General features: G+C 37.0%; 1 protein-coding gene across 8 annotated transcripts in view; it reads left to right on the forward strand.

The window, feature by feature from the left end:
* SLC44A5 (solute carrier family 44 member 5) overlaps positions 1–23,029 on the forward strand; it is a 340,012-nt gene that overhangs the window by 304,780 nt on the left and 12,203 nt on the right. For 7 of the 8 annotated variants that reach the window (XM_038541647.1, XM_038541649.1, XM_038541652.1 and 4 more), the window contains 9 exons: positions 224–316; positions 792–879; positions 1,623–1,885; positions 2,404–2,498; positions 11,295–11,398; positions 14,571–14,644; positions 15,251–15,321; positions 15,441–15,529; positions 16,960–17,044. In XM_038541647.1, coding sequence (XP_038397575.1) covers positions 224–316; positions 792–879; positions 1,623–1,885; positions 2,404–2,498; positions 11,295–11,398; positions 14,571–14,644; positions 15,251–15,321; positions 15,441–15,529; positions 16,960–17,044 — 962 coding nt within the window. Of the gene's footprint in view, positions 1–223; positions 317–791; positions 880–1,622; positions 1,886–2,403; positions 2,499–11,294; positions 11,399–14,570; positions 14,645–15,250; positions 15,322–15,440; positions 15,530–15,612; positions 15,664–16,959; positions 17,045–23,029 lie in introns of all 8 variants that reach the window. The other variant, XR_005361388.1, reaches the window with a different exon arrangement.

Consider the following 23,029-nt stretch of genomic DNA (forward strand, 5'->3'; position numbering starts at 1 on the left):
GTTTTTAGTAAATTAGAGGGCTTCTTTTAATGTTTATATTTGATTCCCGTCAGAAGTTCCCCCAAAGTTCCTCCCAAGTTTCTGTATGTTTTTTTCCTGAAAATAACACATAAGTAAAATTTAAGTCAATTTAAAAATTTATTTCTAGTTTAACAGATAAAGATTTAATTAAGAAGTTATATCTCTGAATCATTTTGAATTTCAAATATTTGCTTTATTTCAGAGCCATTGGATGCATCCCTACTACATTAATTTATCCAATTTTAACTTTCATTTTCATCTCCATCTGTATTGCCTACTGGGCAGTGATAGCAATGTATCCTTTGGTAATTGACATCTTTAAACCTCAGGTTCATACTACTATTCAAGAACCAGGAGTTTGTGTCTAGTGCTTCCCATCCTGAGAAGACTAGGAACATCCTAAAGGTTTTTTTTTTTTTTTTTTTTTTTTTGCTGAGCTCTAAAAAAGTTCGTCTACTGATTGAATCCCCCCCCCCCCACCCCAGATAGGCCATGTGGTAGATTTTGTTTTATTTTGTTTTCACATATGGTAATTCTTCTTGGCAATAACCTAAGAAAATTCCTTTGTATTTTATTGTGAAGGGGACACTCAGTGCAGCTGACTCATGTTGTGTTATTCCAGCTCTGAAAAAAATGTATAAATTATTAAAAGGTTAGAAGTTTTTTGAAGTTATCTCTCCGTGGACTTTTGAGTTATTTGCATTATTTTTTTTTTGTCTGTCTACTTTCAATATACCAGCAAATAGTTTATCCTTAATAGGTTACCCCAGTTACTTGGCTACGTCAGGGGTACCTATATACAAAGTCATAGCCCCAGAAGGGAAATGCAAACATGAAAATACAACCTGTAACCCAGAGGTAAGTCAAAGACTCTCTCTCTCTCTCTCTCTCTCTCTCTCTCTCTCTCTCTCTCTCTTACTTCAATATAGAACTCTACTACATTTCACCTAGCAGTTGTAAAAATCATTTTGAAATAGAGACATTAATGGGGATCACTGTTGAGAAGGAAAGGGGGGGTCCAGTGTTAGCAGTAGAGCACTGAAAATGGTGGGCAGAATGAAGATAAGCACTATTTCCCGAGTTCAACAACAACACTAGTAAATGTGAAATTTTAGTGGGTGCAGAGTGGTGAACATATGATGGAAAATGAAATACTTTCTAGAGCTCATTAAGGAATGATATAAAGTGGTGGGATAGAAGAATAGGAGTAACAGGGACGCCTGGGTGGCTCAGTTGGTTAAGTGGCTAACTCTTGATTTCGGCTGAGGCCCTGATCCTAGGGTCCTGGGATCAAGCCCTGAGTTGGGCTCTCTGCTCTGTGGGAGTCTGCTTCCCTCTCCCTCTGCCCTTCCCCTTAATTGCACTCGTGCTCTCTCATACTTGCTCTCTTATGCGCGCTCTCTCTCTCAAATAAATAAAATCCTAAAAAAAAAAAAACCCTATATATTAAAAAAAAAATAGGACTAACAGCAGAAGCTAATGGGAGAAAAGGAGGACATGCAATTGGGGCTACACAAGACGAGAAGTCAGGGAAGGTGTTATCTTGGAATGGCACTTCATATTAACTCTATTGTCTTTTTTTTTTTTTCCCCTGAGTACAGATTTTTAATACAACTGAAATTGCCAAAGCTTGCCCTGAGGCTCAGTGTAACTTTGCTTTCTATGGTGGAAAGAGCCTGTACCATCAGTATGTCCCTACTTTCCAGATGTTCAATCTATTTGTCTTTTTCTGGCTTATAAACTTTGTCATTGCACTGGGTCAGTGTGCCCTTGCTGGTGCCTTTGCTTCTTATTACTGGGCCTTCAGAAAACCCGATGACATCCCACCACATCCACTTTTTACTGCATTTGGACGAGCCATACGGTAAGTTCCACGTTGAATCGTACCTCTATCTACCCACTTAGGTTTAGTGTGCTTATGATTCAATCGTATGCCTTTATCATTCACGTGGCGAAGTTACGAATGAGGTCAAAGGTATGATTTAAGATTCATGGATGTCCATTGGCTCTGTCTGCTTTTAGAGCCACAGTTTTTACAATCCCTACCCGGGCCAATATCCTTCTAAAAGCCTTCTCTTACTGAAGAGAAGTAGTAGAGGAGGGCACCACGATAAAAATTAAGAATTAACGTGGCTCTGTCTCTCTTGCTTAGCTCAAACGTTGTATTTTATGATGAAAGGCTATTGGTATCATTTTTGTAGATGAAGGGCAAAAGAGATGTGAATCATTTAAAATCCTCTATGAGGACCTTTATCAACCTGAATAAGAAAGCATAAGAAATTCTTTCCTGTCTTTCTGCAGACCCCTTTTACCTATTAAAATTGTAGCATCCTTTTTGTTATAGTAAAGATCTTTTAACTTTCTCGTTTTATCTTTGCCCAGATATCACACAGGGTCCCTCGCATTCGGATCTTTACTTCTTGCATTAATTCAAATGTTTAAAATAGTCCTAGAGTACTTGGACCGCCGTCTTAAAGGTAAGACTCCAGAATTCATCTCTTCTCAGGCTTCCTGACTTCTGTGAAGAGAATGGGTCGGGGCAGGGAGTTGAGGGAAACATGATGATGAGTGCAAGCTGGACTAGGGTAACAAGGATGGAAGTGGCTGGATTTAGGGATATGTTTGGAAAGAGAAGCCAACAGGACTTGCTGTGAGAGATTAGATACGGGGCAGGAGAGGGGAGGAGGGGAAGAGGAGCAGTGGTGTGAAGGAAAGAGAGAGAAAGTGTATAGTGCCATTTACTAAGATGTAGAAACTAGAAGAAGAAAATTTCAAAGAAGAGATGAAAAACCGTTTCTGGCGTGTTAATATTGAGGAGCGTGGTGGAGACGTCAGGCAGTTTCAAGTCTGGAGCTCAGGATGAGTCAGGCTTAAAATATAAATGTGGGTGTCATCAGCATAAATTTTTACACATAACGTATAGTTTACAAGCTCTACTTTGTACTTTATTTTGTTCATTATCTCACATATTTTTTTTTCTTTTTCCCTCCCCCCTTTCCTCCCCCCTTCCCTTCCTTCCACGAGAGTGCTTAAGTTCTCTACAAGCAAGTTTAAATTATACAGCATAGTAGCATCAACTATATTCACTACATTATACATTGGATCCAAAGGTGTTATTCATCTTATAACTTAAAATTTATACTTTTTTTTTTACCAGGCTTTCCCTATTTCCCCCACCCCCCAGCCTGTAGTGACCACCACTCTGCTCTCTATTCAATATTTTTTAAAGATTCTACATAGGAGTATCATATCATGTTTATTTGCCTTTCTGTTTGGCTTATTTCTCTTAGCATCATACCCTTCAAGTTCATCTGTGTTGCAAAAGCAGTGTTTCCTTCTTTTTAAAAGCTGAATAATGTTCCATTGTGTATCTGTACCGCATTTTCTTTATCCATTGATCCACTTGAATGCATGTTGTTTTCATACTTCTGATATTATAAATGATGCTGCAGTGAACACAGGAGTACAGATAGGTCTTTGAGATAGTAATTACATTTTCTTTGGATATAAACACAGAAGTGGAATTGCTGAATCAAATAGCAGTTCTATTTTTAATTTTTTGAGGAACTTCCATACTGTTTCCCACAGTGGATGCACCAGTGTACATCCCTCCGATGGTATACAAGAGTTCCCTTTTCTCCACATCTTCACCTCCACATCCTTATCTTTTGTCTCCTCTACCTCACTGTGGTTTTGATTTGCATTTCTCTGATAAGTAGTAAGGTCAAGCACCATTTGCTGTACTTATGGGCCATCTGTATATCTATTTTTGGAAAAAAAAATGTCTGCAGGTCCTTTGCCTATTTTTAAAATTGGGTTATTAGTATTTTTGCTATTGAGTTCTAGGAGCCTTATATATTTTGGATATTCACCCATTATCACATATATGGTTTGCAAATATTTTCTCCCATCCCATAGGTCACCTTTTCATTTTGTTGATGGTTTTCTTTGCTGTGCAGGAGCTTTTTAGTTTGATGCAGTCTCGCTTGTTTATTTTCCTTTCATTGCCCTTGCTTTTGGCATCAAATCCAAACAATCATTGCCAAGACCAATGCCAAAGAGCTTACCCCCGTGTTTTCTTCTAGAGTTTTATGGTTTCAGGTCTCCATTCAAATCTTTTAATCCATTTTGAGTAGTTTTGTGTGATGTAAAATAGGGATCCAATTTTATTCTTTTGCATGTGGACATTGTTTTCTCAGAATCATTGAGTTGAAGAAACTAACCTTTATCTATTATATATTCCTGACTCCTATTTTGAAAATTGACCATATATACATTGGGTGTATTATTGGCTTCTTGATTCTGTTCCATTTATCTATGTGTCTATTTCTTTACCAATGCTATCATATTTTGATTACTGTTGCCTTATAGTTTGAAATCAGGAAGTGTAATACCTTCAGCTTTGTTCTTCTTTCACAATTACTTTGGCTATTCAGAGTCTTTTGTGGTTCCAAACAAATTTTAGGACTATTTTTTCTATTTCTGTGAAAAATGCCATTGGAATTTTGATAGAAATTGCACTGATTTTGCAGATGCTTTGAGTATTATGGACATTTAACAACATTAATTTTTCCAACCCATGATCATAGGGTATTTTTCTTTTATTTGTCTTTAATTTATTTAATCAATAGCTTACAGTTTTCAATGTACAAGTAGTTCTCCACCTTAGTTAATTTTGTTTCTAGGTATTTTCTGGTTTTTGATGCAGTTGTAAATGGGGTTGTCTTCCTTTTTTTTAAGATTGATTTGTTTGATTGATTGATTGGTTAATGAGAGACAGAGAGAGTGGCAGAGACACAGGCAGAGGGAGAAGCAGGCTCCATGTGGGGAGCCTGATGCGGGACTGAATCCTGGGTCTCCAGGATCAGGCCCTGGGCTGAAGTCATCACTAAACTGCTAAGCCACCCAGGCTTCCCTGGGGTTGTCTTCTTAACTTCTGTTTTCATTAGTCAGTTGTTACTATATAGAAATGCAACTGAGTTTGTATATTGATTTTTGTTTCCTGCAACTTCACTAAATTCATTTATTGGTTCTAATAGAGTTTTTTGTTTATTTTTTTGTTTTGTTTTTTGTTTTTTGTTTTTTGTTTTTTGGTGGACTGTAGGGGCTTTCTATAAAATCATGTGATCTGCAAAGACAATTTTACTTTTTCTTTTCCAGTTTTAATCCTTTTATTTTTCTTGCCCAATTGTTATGACTAGGACTTCTAGTACTATGTTGAATAAAAATGGCAAGAGTGGACATCATTGGCTTGTTTCTGATTTTAGAGGAAAAGCTTTCAGCTTTTTACCATTGAGTATGTTAGCCAGGGTCTTTCCATATATGGCTTTTCTTATGTTGAGGCCTTCTATAACCAATTTATTGAGTTTATTTTTTTTTTTTTATCATGAAAGGAGGCTGGGTTTTATCAAGTGAATTTTCTTCATCTACCAGGATGATCATGATTTTTATCCTTCATTTTGTTAATGTGGTACATCATATTTATTGATTTGCATATATTGAGCCATCCTTGCATCTCTTGGATAAATCCACTTGATCTTAGTACATAATCATTTTAGTGTACTGGTGAATTCAGTTTGCTGATATTTTGTTGAGGATTTTACATTTATGTTCATTAGGGATATTGGCCTATAATTTTCTCTTTGTGTAGTGTCGTTGTCTTTGGTTATCAGGGTGATGTTGGCCTTGTAAAATGAATTTGAAAATGTTTCTCCTTTTCTGTTTTTGGAAGAGTTTGAGAAGGATTGATATTAATTCTTTAAACGTTTGGTAGAATTTACCAGTAAAGCCATCTGGCTATGGCCTTTTGTTTGTTAAGAAGTTTTTTTGATTCAAAATCCTTACTAGTAATTAATCTTTATGGATTTTCTATTTCATCATAATTCAGTCTTGGTAGGTTGTATATCTATAGGAATTTATCCATTTCTTCCAGGTTATCTGATTTGTGTACAATTGTTCATAGTAGTCTCTTATGATCCTTTGTACTTCTGTGGTATTGACTGTAATGTCTCCTCTTTCATTTCTGTATTTGTTCCTTAGTCTAGCTAAGATTTGTCAATTTTGTTTTTTCAAAAAACTGTTATTTCCACTGATCTTTCCTATGGTCTTCTTAATCTCTATTTCATCCATTTCCACTCTGATATTTGCCATTTCTTTCCTTATACTAATTTTGTGCTTCGTCTGTTTTTCTTTTTCTACTTCCTTAAGGTGTAAAGTTAAATTGAGATATTTTGTTTTTCTTCTTTTTAAGATTTTATTTATTTATTCATGAGAGACACAGAGGCAGAGACACAGGCAGAGGGAGAGGCAGGCTCCATGCAAGGAGCCTGATGTGGGACTTGATCCCGGGTCTCCAGGATCATGCCCTGGACTGAAGGTGGGGCTAAACTGCTGAGCCACCGGGGCTGCCCTCTTTTGTTTTTCTTAATGTAGGTGTTCATTGCTATGAAATTCCTTCTTAGATCTACTTTGCTGCATTTCATATGTTGGCATGTTGTGTTTCCAGTTTTGTCTCAAGATACTCTTTGATTTCCTTTTTGATTTCCTCTTTAGCTCACTGGTTGTCCAATAGCATGTTGTTTGATCTCCACACACTGGTGAATTTTCCACTTTTCTTCTTGTAATTGACTTCTAGTTTCATACTGTTATGGTTGGAAAAGATGCTTGATATGATTTCAGTCTTCTTACTTTTATTAAGACCTGTTTTGTGATCTAGCATATGATCTATCCGAGACAGTGTTCCATAATATGACACTTTAGAAGAATGTGTATTTCTTCTATATTTGGATAGACTGTACTGTAAATGTCCAATCTGTTAGATCAACGTATAGTTTAAGTCCAATACTTACTTTTTGATCTTCTATCTGGATGATCTATTGTTGAAAGTGGGGTATTTAAGTCCTCTACTATTGTTATGTATTTCTCCTTTCACATCTGTTTATATTTTCTTTGTATATTTAGGTATTCCAATGTTGGGATACATAAATATTTACAATTTTTAAAATCCTTTGATGAATAGATCCCTTTATCATTGTATAATGACCTTCATGTTATAGTTTTTGACTTAGTCTATCTTGTCTGATATAACTATTCCCACTTTTATTTGGTTTTCATTTGCATGAAAAATCTTTTTCCAATCCTTCACTTTCATTCTATATGTGTTTTTAAAAGGTGAAGTGAGACTCTTGTAGGTAGCTTATAGTTGAGGTTTTCTTTTAAAGTCACTCAGCCACTCTGTCTTTTGGTTGGAGAATTTAGTTCATTTACATTATCAATATAGAGTTAGTTTGCCATTTTGCTCATTGTTTCCTGGCTGTTTTATATCTTACATAAAATATGTTATAGTTTTATCAGTATATTTTAAGCTCATAATTTAATTTCAAATGTGTACAAAAGCTCTACATTTTTACACTTTCCCCACATTCATGTTACAATGTTTTTGATGAAACAATTCACACCTTTTTATATTTTGTATCTATTAACAAATTATCGTAGTTATTTTTGTTTTTCTGGAAAGTCAATTTTAAAGATAAATTGCAACACTATAAATGACACTTGTATAAGTGTAGCAGTTGGCAGTCACTGCTTTAAGCACTTTACATTCTGTTTTTCATTTAAAACTCATGAGAGTCTTTGAGGGTAAGTATTATTATTTTATAATAATAGAGGAATTGAGGTTTGGAAATGCTTTTGTCAGGTCACAAAAAAGTTGTGACTCCAGAATAAACCAGAGTTCTTACTGCTGTGTGCTTTTGCCTTTCTGAAAAATGGACAGAAAATGAGTTGATTATATTCCATTTTCTTTCTTCCTCTAGCTCCTCTCCTTTCACTTTTTTTTAAATAAGCTTTTTTGTTTTGTGATACTTTTAGATATACAAAAGAGTTGCAAAGATAGAGAGTTCCTTTGCTCTCTTCTGTTTCCCTTAAATTAATATCTCATGAAACCATGGTATTTGTGTCAAAACCAAGAAATTAATATTGTGACATTATTAATTAAACTACCAACCTTAAGTGGAGTTCACAACTTTTTCTACTAATATCCATTTTCTCTTCCATGACCCAACATAGAGTTCCACACTGCACTTTGCTCTGACTTCCCCATGCTCTGATCCTTTTTTTAAATTGAAGTTCGATTTTATAGTTACCTTTAATATGTTGTATTTTCATCTTTATACTAGAGTTGTGATTTACCTGCCACCATTATTCCGAATTTAACTATATATTTACTTTTTTACTAGTGAATTCATACTTTCACATATTTTCATGTTACTAATTAGCACCCTTCTGTTTCAGCTTTAGAAGCTCCCTTTAACATTTCTTGTAAGGCTGATCTAGTGATGATGAACTCTTTTACCTTTTGTCTGGAAAACTTTATCTCTCAATTCTAAAGACAGTTTTGCCACATAGAGTTACTTGCTTGGCAATTTTTTTCTTTCATCACTTTGACTATGTCATTATACTCTATTCTGGCCTATACATTTCTGCAGAAAAGTCACTTTTCTGTGACTTTTTTTTTTACCCTGAAAAAGGTAAAAAGCCACTCTTCTGCCTTTAACTGCCTTTAGACTTTTGAAAATTTAATTGTATGTGTTTCAGTATGAATTCTTTAGACTTTCTGGATCTAAATGTGTCTGTTTTTCCAGATTAGGGAGGTTTTCAGCCATTATTTCTTCAGTTAAACTTACTACCCCTTTCTCTCTCTCTTCTCCTGGGACCTCCATTTTGCTCTGCGTGATGGTGTTCAATAAATCCATCGCTCTTTAAATTCTTTTTCCTTTTTAGTTCTCTAATTGGATGAATTCTACTGCCCTGTATTTGAGTTTGTTGATCCTTTCCTCTGCTTGATCCTTTCCTTTGCTTGATTAAAACCCTCTATTGTACTTTTTAAGTCTGTTGTTCTATTCTTTGGTTCTACAAGTTCTGTTTAATATTTTCTTATTTTCTGTCCCTCTGTCAAAATTCTCACTTTGTTCATGCATTGCTTCTGTGACCTTGATGAGCATCTTTATAGCCATTATTTCAAACTCCGGCAGGTAGACCACTTACTTCTGAAACATCAGTTTCTGGAGATTTACTTTGGTTTTTGTTTGAAACATATTCCCCTCTTCATTTTTTTCTTGACTGCATGGTGGATTCCTTGCATTAGGTAAAATAGTCGCTTCTCCCAGTCTTGACAGACTGGTCTCACGTAGGAGATGAATCTCATCAATTAGCCCAGCTCAAGCTTTAGGGCTCTCAAGCATTTGTAATTGTCCTAGCCACCACAGTTATTCTTAATGATCCCCAATAGTTGAGTATGTGCCAAGACCTCTCAGTGTTCCAAAGGGAAGGATCACAGTCAGAACCTGTATGCAAGATGATTAGAAACCAGACACTTAGCAGCTGGGAAAGTGTTTAGTTAAGCCTTTTTTACAGAGAAACTGGAAAATGGATATTTGCCTATTCCTTCATCACTGAGCCAAGGTATATAGCCATGCTGGGATTGGAGGAGGGTGCTCCTACACCACTTAAAAACTGAGTTGTTTGTTTTAGCCCTGTGGGACTTTTTAGTGCAACCTTCATTTACCATCAGAGCCAGGGAAGGTGTGGACCATCCCTTAGGCAGTAGCTGCAAAAGCTAGGGCAGTAAGCATGTGTAAAATCTCCTTCCAAAGAGGAATTAGTGCTCTTATTTTAAAACTGGAGTGAGCTAGAGGGAGAAAGTAGTAGAAGTGCCCACTGGCTCCCCTGGACAACTCCATGAAGGACTGCAGCTAGCACCTAGACGTGTGCAAATGAAAAGCCAGACGCTCAGGCAGTGGGTTGTAAAGCATTTAGTCTGACCCCTTCCAGGAAAAGACTGGAAGATGGACATCTTTTTTCATGCTTCCTCTGTGCTAATCCCTGAGGAGGACAGCCACAGTGAGTGCTGGCATGTAAAGAACTAGCTTCTTTGTTTTCTATACTACTGTGAGACTTGTGGTTATAAACTCCATTGGAAGTCAGAGCTAAGAGTTTTGGGGGCTTGTCGCTTAGGTGGGAGCCTTAAAAGTTGGAATCCTATAGGTACTATCCAAACCCTTTACTCCTCAGGAAGAGGCTGAGAGTTGGGGTTATCTTTCTTATAGTATGGTTCTGTGCCATACTATAATTACAGCTCGTTTGTCTCGGCCTTTCCTATCCATTTCACTGTGGTTATTTTCTCAGTTGCCTGATGGTAGGAGTCATTCAGCTAGTTTCTGTTTTTTTGTTTGTTTGTTTTTTGTTTGTTTTTTGTTTTGTTTTTCCTCAGAGGAAATTGTTCAATGTGTAGCTGTACTTTAGATGCATCTGTGGAAGATGGGAAGTTCAGGGGCCTCCTATGTCACCATCTTGGTCCTTTCTACAAAGGATTGGCATATATGTTGCTCCAAAGAAGATACACAAATGGTGAATAAGCACATGGAAAGATGCTCAGTATTATTCATTAAGGAACTGCCAATCAAAATTGTAGTAATGGTACCATTTCATGTCCATTAGAATGGCTTCTATGTTTAAAAAAAGAAAAAAAAAAACAAGTATACATAGGATGAGGATAAATTGAGAACCTTTGTGTATTGCTGGTGGCAATGTAAAATGCTATTATCATTGTGGAGAAGATTATGGTGCTTCTTCAAAAAGTCAAAAACAGGATTGCCATATGATCCAGCAATTTCACTTCTATAGATGCATACTCAAAAGAATTGAATACAGGGACTCAAGCAGATGCTTGCACACAAGTATTCATACTGGCGTTACTCACAGTAGCCAAGATAAAAGAATAAACAAAATGTGCATATACATACATGCAATGGAATGTTGTTCAGCTCTAAAAAGGAATGAAATGATGAACCTTGAAAACTTTAAGTGAAATAAGCAAGACAGGATAAATATTGCATCATTCCACTTATATGAGGTATTCAGAAGATGAAATTCATACAAAGTACAATAGAGGTTACCAGGAGCTAGGAAAAGGGGAGAATGAGGAGTTATTGTTTAATAGGCACAGAGTTTCTATTTGAGATGATGAAAAGTTCTAGAAATGGATAGTAATAATGGTTGGATAAGATTATGAATGCACTTAATGGATTGAATTGAATTGCACAGTATTGTACACAATTGAATTGTACACTTGAAATGGTTAAAATCAAAAGTTTTACATATACATTTGACCAAATTTTTTTAAAAGCCTACTTAAAATTTTTTTTATTCATAATCAAAATTAAAATTAATTTTTAATTAAATCATTAATAGATCTGAATATTTCATTTTCATAGACCCCCAGAACAACATATCTAAATTTCTACAATGCTGCCTGAAATGCTGTTTCTGGTGTTTGGAAAATGTGATAAAGTATTTTAACAGAAATGCCTATGTTATGGTAAGTAGATTATTTTTTATTTACTAAATTTCTTCTTTGCAAGCCCAAACACCATGTGTACATTTCCATCTCTAATACTTTTTACATCATGCAGTTGAATTTATCATCATGTCGATATTAGGATTTGTGAATCCAATGCATGATTCAGGGCTATGCTTTCCTAGTTGAGATAATAATCTTAACTGTATTTCATTATTACCGTTAATATCTTTTTAAGGAGGGAGGTATTATTTACCTTAGAAATGTGCTGGACTGAAAAGATTTTGTGTGGCTTTGGCATAGTTTAGTGGGAGAAGAGCTTAGTCTATATTTCACTCTAAGAAAAAAAAATCTTTCTAATTTTGGGATTTACGTATCTTTAGAGAATGTGTGGGCATCAACAAGACCTAACTGAATGTTTTACTTATTTCCTAGAGGGAATATGGAGATTTTTTTATAAATTTATTTTTTATTGGTTTTCAATTTGCCAACATATAGAATAACACCCAGTGCTCATCCCATCAAGTGTCCCCTTCAGTGCCCGTCACCCAGTCACCCCCACCCCCTGCCCACCTCCCCTTCCACCACCCCAATTCGTTTCCCAGAGTTAGGAGTCTCTCATGTTCTGTCTCCCTTTCTGGTATTTCCCACTCATTTTTTTCCTCCTTTCCCCTTTATTCCCTTTCACTATTTTTTATATTCCCCAAATGAATGAGACCATATAATGTTTGTCCTTCTCCGATTGACTGATTTCACTCGGCATAATACCCTCCAGTTCCATCCACGTTGAAGCAAATGGTGGGTATTTGTCGTTTCTAATGGCTGAGGAATATTCCATTATACATAGACCACATCTTCTCTATCCATCATCTGTCGATGGACACTGAGGATCCTTCCACAGTTTGGCCACTGTGGATGTTGCTGCTATAAACATCGGGGTGCAGGTGTCCTGGCGTTTCACTGCATCTCTATCTTTGGGGTAAATCCCCAACAGTGCAATTGCTGGGTCCTAGGGTAGCTCTATTTTTAACTCTTTGAGGAACCTCCACACAGTTTTCCAGAGTGATTGCACCAGTTCACATTCCCACCAACAGTGTAAGAGGGTTCCCTTTTTTCCACATCTTCTCCAACATTTGTGGTTTCCTGTCTTGTTAATTTTCCCCATTCTCACTGGTGTGAGGTGGGATCTCATTGTGGTTTTGATTTGTATTTCCCTGATGGCAAGTGATGCAGAGCATTTTCTCATGTGCTTGTTGGCCATGTCTATGTCTTCCTCTGTGAGATTTCTGTTCATGTCTTTTGCCCATTTCATGATTAGATTGTTTCTTTGCTGTTGAGTTTAATAAGTTCTTTATAGATCTTGGATACTAGCCCTTTATCTGATAGGTCATTTGCAAATATCTTCTCCCATTCTGTAGGTTGCCTTTTAGTTTGTTGACTGTTTCTTTTGCTGTGCAGAAGCTTTTTATCTTGTGTAAATCCCAATGATTCATTTTTTCTTTTGTTTTCCTTGCCTTCATAGATGTATCTTGCAAGAAGTTGCTGTGGCCAAGTTCAAAAAGTGTGTTGCCTGTGTTCTCTAGGATTTTGATGGATTCTTGTCTCACATTTAGATCTTTCATCCATTTTGAGTTTGTGTCTGGTGTAGGGAACGGTCTAGTTTCATTCTGCATGTGGCTGTCCAATTTTCCCAGCACATTTATTGAAAAGATTGTCCTTTTTCCAGTAGATAGTCTTTCCTGCTTTGTCAAATATTAGTTGACCATAGAGTTGAGGGTCCATTTCTGGATTCTCTATTCTGTTACATTGATCTGTGTGTCTGTTTTTGTGCCAGGACCACACTGTCTTGATGACCACAGCTTTGTAGTACAACCTGAAATCTGGCATTGTGATGCCTCTGGCTCTGGTTTTCTTTAATATTCCCCTGGCTATGTAGGGTCTTTTCTGATTCCACACAAATCTTAAGATGATTTGTTCCAACTCTGTGAAGAAAGTCCATGATATTTTGATAGGGATTGCATTAAATGTATAAATTGCCCTGGGTAGCATAGACATTTTCACAATATTAATTCTTCCAATCCCTGAGCATGGAATATTTTTCCATCTCTATGTGTCTTCCTCAGTTTCTTTCAGAAGTGTTCTGTAGTTTTTAGAGTATAGATCCTTTACCTCTTTGGTTAGGTTTATTCCTAGGTATCTTATGCTTTTGGGTGCAATTGTAAATGGGATTGACTCCTTAATTTCCCTTTCTTCAGTCTCATTGTTCGTGTATAGAAATGCCACTGATTTCTGGGTATTGACTTTTGTATCCTGGCACACTGCCGAATTGCTGTATGAGTTCTAGCAATCTTGGGGTAGAGTCTTTTTGTTTTATTATGTACAGTATCATGCCATCTGTGAAGAGGAAGAGTTTGACTACTTCTTTGCCAGTTTGAATGCCTTTTATTTCTTTTTGTTGCCTGATTGCTGAGGCTAGGACTTCTAGTACTATGTTGAATAGCAGTGGTGAGAGTGGACATCCCTGTCGCGTTCCTGATCTTAGGGGAAAGGCTCTCAGCGTTTCCCCATTGAGAATGATATTTGCTGTGGGCTTTTCGTAGATGGCTTTTAAGATGCTGAGGAATGTTCCCTCCATGACCAAGTGGGATTTATTCCCGGGATGCAAGGCTGGTTCAACATTCATAAAGCAATCAATGTGATATAGATCATATCAACAAGAGAAAAAACAAGATCCATATGATCCTCTCAATAGATGTAGAGAAAGCATTTGAAAAAATACAGCATCCATTACTGATCAAAACTCTTCAGAGTGTAGGGGATAGAGGGAACATTCCTGAAAATAACTTTTAATGTGAATGCTGCAACATATAATCCATTCACAACGAATCCTAGCCAAAACACTTCAAAGACAGAAGCCATATCCTGAGATTTAAGAAGATGATCTACCTCTGAATTCCCATGGAGTTTACAGGCATATAGCATCCGAGGCACACCTTATTGTCAACACCCCTGACAGCTATGCAGAATTGACGTTACACAGGTCCCAAGTCTCCCACATACCCAAATGTTGGAAAGAGGAATGAAAGTAGTTGTCTGGGTGTTAAGAGAATTAATTCATGTTCCTGTCGTTGAATTGTCTGTTGGCCTTGTTAGAGTCTGTTACTGACTCCAGAATAATAATTGTTTTCCTCAGATTGCAATATATGGCAAAAACTTCTGCAGGTCAGCAAGAGATGCTTTCAATCTGCTGATGAGAAATATTTTAAAGTAAGTAATCAGATTGAATTTGCAAAAAAAAAAATTGGTGAACCTTGAGCATCACATATTTCACATGTTGTTATTTAAACTGATTGTGGCCTTATTAGACATGAATATTATCTTTCAATTTGATTTAAACCTTTTATCTCATACTGTTTCTTTTTGTATCTTAGAATCTTGCTTCCATGATCCATCTACATCTTCACACTCTGGCATTTTATTGATTTTCATTACCCCTTCTGCTCAAAAAATTCTCTATACAAACATTATGTCGCCGACCATTTCCCCCACCCCAAATTGACAGAGTCTGAGTGAGCAAAACCAGAGAAGAAATGTAACATTCTCAAAATCCAGGGGTGTCTTAGGCTTTATATAGAGACTGACATAACCAACAGTGCCTGATAGCCCCACAAAGCCATCTTCTGTTTATTTCATCAAAAATAAATCATAACTTCATTTCTGGGGTCTACCTTCATGTCTTGCATTTAACAAAGGTGAAATAAAACTTCCAGTTAAGACATATCAAAATAAGCTCATGAATTATTTACTTTCATACTTTTAAAGTGACAAATACCATCTAAATACAGCATTAAACTTTTTTTTTCTGACTCTTAGAATTGCAGTTATGGATAAAGTTACAGACTTTGTACTAATCCTGGGAAAAATTCTAGTTGCTGGATGTATAGGTAGGTAATAATAATCATAATAAGTTTGGAAGGTACTTTGAAAAACTTCTTTGCTACAAAAAAACCCCCCAATATTCCTTTGCAAATACATAATATACGTGTTCTACCGTCTAATGTAGGCATGCTGGCCTTCTTACTCTTCACACAAAGACTGCCAACGATTATAGAAGGACCAACATCTTTAAATTACTACTGGGTACCATTGCTGGTAAGAGTTGGTGTCTTAGTTCGGGCTTCTATAACAAAAATATCTTAGATTGGGTGGCTTAAACAAGAATTTATTCCTCACAGTTCTGAAGGCTGAGAAGTCCAAGATCAAGGTGCCCACAGATTCAGTTCCTGGTGAGAGCTCTCTTCCTGGTTTGCAAAGGGACACCTCCTCTCGCTGTATCCTAACATGGTAGAGAGAGATATCACCTCTCCTGTCTCCTCTTATAAGGGCACTAATCCCACTCATGAGGGCTCCACCCCCATGTCCTAATTACCTCCCCCAAACCTCACTTCCAGATATCATCATATTGGGGGTTAGGTTTCAACATAGGCATTTTGAGAGGACACAATTCATTCATAGCAACTGGGTAATATTGACTGATTTATCAGAGATGGCAAGGTAAAAGAAATAAGAAAAATAATAGCTAATGTTATTGGTCCTACTTTGTGCTGAGCTTTATTCTGCTTTAGGTTGGATTCTTTGGAAACAACCTCTGAGACCAAGGATTGCATGTGGAAGGTTTATTAGGAAGTGCTCTCCTGAGATACCCTTGTTACAAGGAAGTGAGGAGGGCAGGCATGGGCAAAGGGGAAAGCTGCAGTTAGAGGGGAGGCCTCAGACCTATTCACAGGAAGTTCTATCAGAAAGGGAGACAGAACGTAAAGACTGCTAACTCTGGGAAACGAACTAGGGGTGGTAGAAGGGGAGGAGGGCGGGGGGTGGGAGTGAATGGGTGACGGGCACTGGGTGTTATTCTGTATGTTAGTAAATTGAACACCAATAAAAAAAAAAAAAAAAAAAGAAGAAGAATTAGGCCTCTGTATACTGCATCAGGCAGCTATTGGCCAGGGGTTGCCCCCTGGATTGGGGGGTGTAGGCTTGGGGAAGGCAGTTCCCTGCAACGAGGGTAATTCCTAGTGAGGGAAGCCTCTTGGTCATCAACGGCCTACATTCCCAACAACTGGGGGACAGATGTAGCAGCTGGAGAGGAGCTGGGAGGAGCCCTGCAGTATCTATAGCAGTTAATTCACTCACTCATTCCGTGTGTCATAAATACTATTATTCACATTCTCCCCTCACCTACCAATAATTTTTTTTTATAGGAGGTGAGAGGCACTGTGAGGTTCAGTGAGTGCGTGACATGGGATTCAAACCTAGGCAGTGTGTGCTCTTAACTCTCGGGCTTTACTGCCTCAGTTGTACAGGATTCTAAATCTGGAATATACTTGGTAGGCATAATAGAATACACTTAAATCCCAGTACAAAATGCCCAAAAGTGTTATCACTGGATTTTTTTTGGTCTCTGTATTGAAATCTTTTCTGACATAGGGTACTTTAAAGTTTCTCGTCATGACTTTCATTTAAAGCTGCATTTTTGTTCTTCTGGACAAGCAAGTGACATCTTCATTTTCTTTACTCATTTACAGACAGTCATTATTGGATCTTACCTAGTTGCACATGGGTTCTTCAGCGTCTATGCAATGTGTATTGATACAATTTTCATCTGCTTCTGTAAGTTTTCAGTATATGTGTTTTCCCCCTTTGGAGAGTAACGGAAAGATAAGAAGGTTAAGACTCATGTCCTTAGCTGGCTTGTGGATTTGCTGCGGCCTGGCTGCAACTACCAAATGGTGTTTATTTGGAAAGAGACATTGCTTAGTAGATGCTCTTTAAACCTTCACAGCTGTGAGAGAAATGCAGTTTGCAAAGTACAGGAGAGTCAGCTCCTGAAATGAACCTTAGGCTCCATGGCATGGTGTTAGCATCAAACTATTTTTTTTTAATTTCTTAGTATTTTCATATTTATAAAAAATAAAGCACAACAGAATCCAATCATTAACAGAATTGAGGACAAAATTAGGCTTTGAGACCAGACTTCAGGAACTCTTTAAGGAGAGCCTTTATAGATCCTGATAAAGCCAAGCTGGAAATGGTTTCAGAGACACATATGACCAATTCACACTAGATTCATCGAGGAGAATGTCTATTAAACAGCCCCATCAATTCTGATCCTAATAGTTAAAATACTTCTTAAGAGCTTTCATCACTGCCTTACATGCTGTGCCTCTGTGTGGCAGGTATAACTCTCATAATGTATAGGTTTTCTACTAGTATTTCCCCTTAAAAGCCTTGGAGAACCTGGTGCCCTAGGATCTTGATCTGGCCCTTGGCTTCAGCCAAGAGAAAGTAGGCTCAGCAGATAAAAGAACAAATTGTTAGTCCTACAGCAATAGTCTCTAAAAGATTATTTCTCTGGACATTGCTCTTAAGAGAAGCAAACGTTCTGTGACAGGGCATTACTGAGCGATCGACTTGTGTAAAATTAACAGTTTGTTTTTTGGCATAACTCACAGCACCAGCTTCACACTGAGGGCAGGAGAGGAGATGATAATGTAGGGAGACATAGTCAAGGAAAACCTCCTAGAAAATGATTAGGCTTTTTTTAACATTTAAAAATTATTTTCAATAACTGGACAAAGAACTTTGCATACTAGTTAGCTCTTTCTCTGGCTATAAATGGAACCCAACTGTTTAGTCATCCTCGAGTGCCGCTGTCAGTGGTTTAGTAGGAGAAGCCATCTACAAAATGCCACATGAACAAGCTTCACCTCAGGTTTGAGATGGAAGAAGGAGCACAGATGTAGAGTAGTGCCTGAGACAGGTCTCAGATTTTCAAAGATCTTTTTTTTTTTTTTTTTTTTTTCATCTAATCATAGCAATAGTGGGAGTCCCCTCTGGGGTTTTCCTGTTTTTGTAACTGACAGTGTTACTCAAGACTTATCTCAGAAGTGCAGAGAAGCTACTAGCTTTGGTCTTTGGAAGCTTTGGAAAAATCATGTGGATTTTTAAATTTGAGCAGTAAGAAATGTTTTCTACCCTTATATATTAATAATTGCCAACTTCTTGAAGACCAGATGTGATTTCAGCTTTATTCAATACATGGTGTGTTGAATATGAACAGTTTTCTTCTGGAGACTCTTGTCTTCGAAAATAAAGAACAAGGGAAACCAAATTCTATTTCCCTTCCCTCCCCAACTTTTGGGCAGGGAACAAACTTTTGGGCAGCATCTTACTTTGGAAAACATTCTTCTTAAGTGGTGCTGGAAGCCAAATTCTCATTGTGTGGGGACCCCGTGTGTGTGCGTGTGTGTATTATATTTTATACCTATTATGTTGGCTGCCAGACAACTGGTGTTTTCAAAAATACAAACCATTTGCAAACACTGCATTTATAGAAATGTGGCATCTTTTTAATTCTACAAGGCAATGAGAATTCTGGTACCAGTATGAGGGGGAAAAAAAAGTAGTGTCATAGATGATTATTAATGTGATCCATACCTACTTCCTCAATAATGCCTCAAGGGTAATAACAATATAGATAATACTATATATAATATAGAAATATTAAGGAAGGAAGAACAAAAATGTTCAGTGTCTGTCATATTCCCACCTTAGCTTTTCATTTTATCTGTGAGGAAGCTCACCGTGAGGTCTAATGTAAAAATTAAAGTCAATAATCCAAACATTCCCACTCCCGTAAAAGGATTAAAAATAATTTAGATTTATCCTAGAAATCTATGATTATCCTATATGGTTTTGTATATGTCTTCTCCTTTGTCATAATAAAGGCTATGAATAACAAAACCTTTTTAAATATACTACTGAAAACATAGAATTAAATTATACTTGTATACTTATTGATAGATATTATTTGCTGCAAACTGTATCCATAGGAAATTTAATTCCATGCCAACTTCTTTTTGCTTCTCAGCATCCTTCTGGTGCTTTTCCTGAATCACCCAATAGGTGTGTGCTCAGGGAACACCCCACCATTTTATTATCAGCCTAGGCAAAGCAGGAAGGTAAATTCATGATTACATGACATCGGGAAACACTGCCACTAGTTTTCTAGTGCAATCGGAGGATGCCTTTAAGACAGGATGCCTTATAGTTAAGTAGGAAAAGAACCACACTAGGTGTTGAAAGGCTGGGTCCTCACCTCCTTCTGATTGCCCTAGAGCAATTTGACTTCTGGAGAATCATTTCACATACCTGGGTCTCCGTTTCTCCATCTGTAATGTTAAGGGTGTGAACTACCGTTAAAAGTGACTTTAAACCCTGAAATTCAATTATTGTTCTCCATTTATCACTGACTTTTTATTGGGCTTCATCTTTGAGGATGTGGCATTTTACCTTCCTGAAATGAACAGTCTCAGATTTAGAGACAATACTTTTGAAATGGCATGTAAGATCTTAATGACCTTTAAACTATCAAAATAAACCCCTTTGGGCATTGGTGGGATTTAGGAACTTTCAGCGCTTCCTGGCAGAGGGCAAAGTTTCTTACTTTGTCCAGCATCAGCAACTTAACGTTAATAATTTGTCTTGTCTTTGACTTTCTAACACCGATTTCTCTGATTTTTCCATTTGAGACTCCAATTTATAAAAATACACTTAATTCTGCTGCTTGCTGCTTTTGCCGCTGCATACCCAGGTGAAGATATGGAAAGAAATAATGGATCCACAGGAAAACCGTACTTCATAGCCCCAACCCTGCACGGAACTCTGAAAAAGATGCAACTAGTTCCCCAGAAGCAGAAAGAGTAGAAAAGCGCCAATGACATTCATTTTTCAAATAGAAGTTTTGTAAATTAGATCATTTGTAACTTGAAAATGATGCTTCTGAGTAATGTGCAATTTCTGTGCTTCATTCCTAAAAAGCCAGAACCTGGTACCACCTAAGGTGACAGGCATTGGATGATAGTAGCCTCTGTGAACTCCTACTTTATAGACTATAGTCTCCCAGCTGAAAAGCAAGGTGTAAATGTCACACATATTTTTAAAGCCTGTGGCCAAAAGTGTTTTAAATAAAACTTTTATAACTCAGTGTGCTGTTTCCCATTGCAGCACTTTGATAGCCTTTCTTTTTATAAACGTGTATTTGTAAAGGATATTCAGGCAATTTTTGAAAGCACTATAAATGTACAATTAGCCATAAAAAAAAGATTGATGCAGTTAACCAGCATATGGTACTAAATTTGTAAATATGGTGCTCTGGTTATGCAGCTGCTCAAGCCAGTGGACAGCTTTCTCAACTGTGATTAAACTTGTATTAATGTTTCCCTAGGAGGTATATTTCAGTACATGATTCAAGGCCATAACAAACAGAGATGTTAATGTTATACGAGTTCCACAGAGAACATTGCTAGATAAAAATTACCGTGGAACCTTATAACCTAACCCACTTTGTTTTAGTGAAATTATATTCATAGTAAAGTTGAATCTGAGTTAGACGCATCATTGCCAACAATATGAATCTCTAGCCACCGTGAAAATATTCTGAACGAAACTGAAATGTCTGCCTAACTCAGGCCTGTTGTCTCTAACCCAAATGGAAACAAATTCCTATTTTCCTATTCCCACCTTACAGAAAATTGGAGTGGATTTGTTTTAGAAGGGTGATTATATCCTTTAATCTAGAAAAGCAGGTATGTTCATAAAGAGATTGTTTGGCTTCAGTCTAGAAAAGGTTGTGTTTTAGCTCAATTGTAAGTGTGGAAGGAGAAAAGATGAGTAAGACATCCAGTTTACCCAGAAGAAATACACTACTGACACTCCATAGGTACCTTGTGTGGTACCTTTATTAGGGGTGTACTGTGGGTTAGGAAGTCTTTCCCTTGAGAGTGTAGCAGGAGAGTTATTTTTATATGGCATCCCTGCTGGCCAGAGCAACAGGCTGGTTTCTGGCAGTCATGCCTTAGTCTTTTGCATGGTGGAGCAAAGCAGGAGTCAGACATTCAAGTACTTTGCCTGTCCATCCCGTGTGCACATATGGATGATTTGGCTAACAGTGTAAAATTTCCCCCAAAAGGAACACTGAATCAAGCAGTATCCTTTGGGCATTTACACTAAGCTTGTGTATAAGGATTATTATGTATCGACCCAAAGGAACGTTGTTGATCTAAGATTGTGACCTAAATATGCTCCATATATTTAAGAAGAGAGTTAGAAATGTATCATTGTGTCGCAAATTAATATAAAAACAAACTTATTTAATGATCTCTTAAGTGTGGGAACCTAGATTTAGATTGCCTCTATGATATTCTAGCAAGAAAACAATAAGGAAGATTTTCAAAACAGTGGGCTTTATAATGGCCACCATCTTGTTCTTGGCTTATTTTCTTGAGATTGTCATGGTCAAAAGGGTCACTTGGTTTCACACTGTGCCAAATGGCCTCCTTCACTCTCATCCTCCGTGAAGTATAAATCAGAGAAGATAATCTTTCTTTCTGGATAGTTACTATTCAACAATACAGAGGTGACAACCAAGACCTAGTAGCTACCTTTTTTCTTTTTTTTTTTCTTTCTTTCTTTCTTTTATTTATTTTTTGAGCATAGAAGTTTATGTGTGTATGTGTGAGAGGCAGGGAAAGGGCGGGGGGGGGGGGGGCACGAGGGAGGGAGAGAGAATTTTTAGGTTCCATGCCCAGTGTGGAGCCTGATGCAGAGCTCGAACTCCCTACCCTGGGACCATGGCCTGCACCGAAATCAAGAGTGGGAGGCTTAACCGTCTGAGCCACCCAGGCACCCTTGTAACCTCTCTCAAGTATTAAAAAATAATAGGGAATACATCCCCTTCAGGAGTAGTTGAATGATGATACATAATAATGAAAAAAAAAACAATTCTAATTTTTTGTATCAGAATCACTCTGAGAACTTATATAGACACCTGTGTCCCTTCCCTAATGTTTGGGTGTGGGGCAGCTTGTGAATTATTATATCAGAATCAGAACTAGGGAACTTTATAATAGTTGGAAAGTTGCTTGAATAAAATACAAATCAACATGCAAGAAAGTGGCTGCCCATATTCTCCTTATATTCTTGGCTGTTCCAGGAGTTAGAAAATTAAGACAAAGATTAACTTAGAGACTTCTAATATTCATAACTTCTTCTGTCTTTTAGATTCTTAGGCCAGATGAGGCCCATATATTAAGTGTTTAACATTATGTCTGGTGATTAAACCAAAAATTGCACTGGAGTAAAAGTGTTCACTGAACTTTATGGAGGCACTTTCAATAGCTGGCTATATTTTAAGGATATAATCTATGGGTACAAAATCAGGAAAAGAAATGCTATTTGGTTCAATATTTTTAAATAACTTCTTTACTACTTAAAGGAAGAGTCTCTATAGAAGTTTTAATTATATTATGGACTTATTTCTAGTCAGAAAAAGTATTTCCCACTAGTTCTTTGTGTAGAAGAGAGTAAAAATAAGCAATTTTTTTGAGAAAATAGAAGCCATGATCTTACAAAGCAATTAACGTAATAATTGCAAAAACATTTTTTAAAACTTGCACTTTAAGGACTTGAAATATACTAAAATTCTACAAATCTTTTTAAAACTGCTACCTAGACTGTTGATGGTAAAACAAGCAATTTTGAACAAATAAATTAGAAAGCAAATTGAATGCATACTACCTTTCAGGAAATTGAAGG

This window comes from Canis lupus, chromosome 6 (assembly GCF_011100685.1).
Source record: "Canis lupus familiaris isolate Mischka breed German Shepherd chromosome 6, alternate assembly UU_Cfam_GSD_1.0, whole genome shotgun sequence".
NCBI classification, from domain to species: Eukaryota; Metazoa; Chordata; class Mammalia; order Carnivora; family Canidae; genus Canis; species Canis lupus.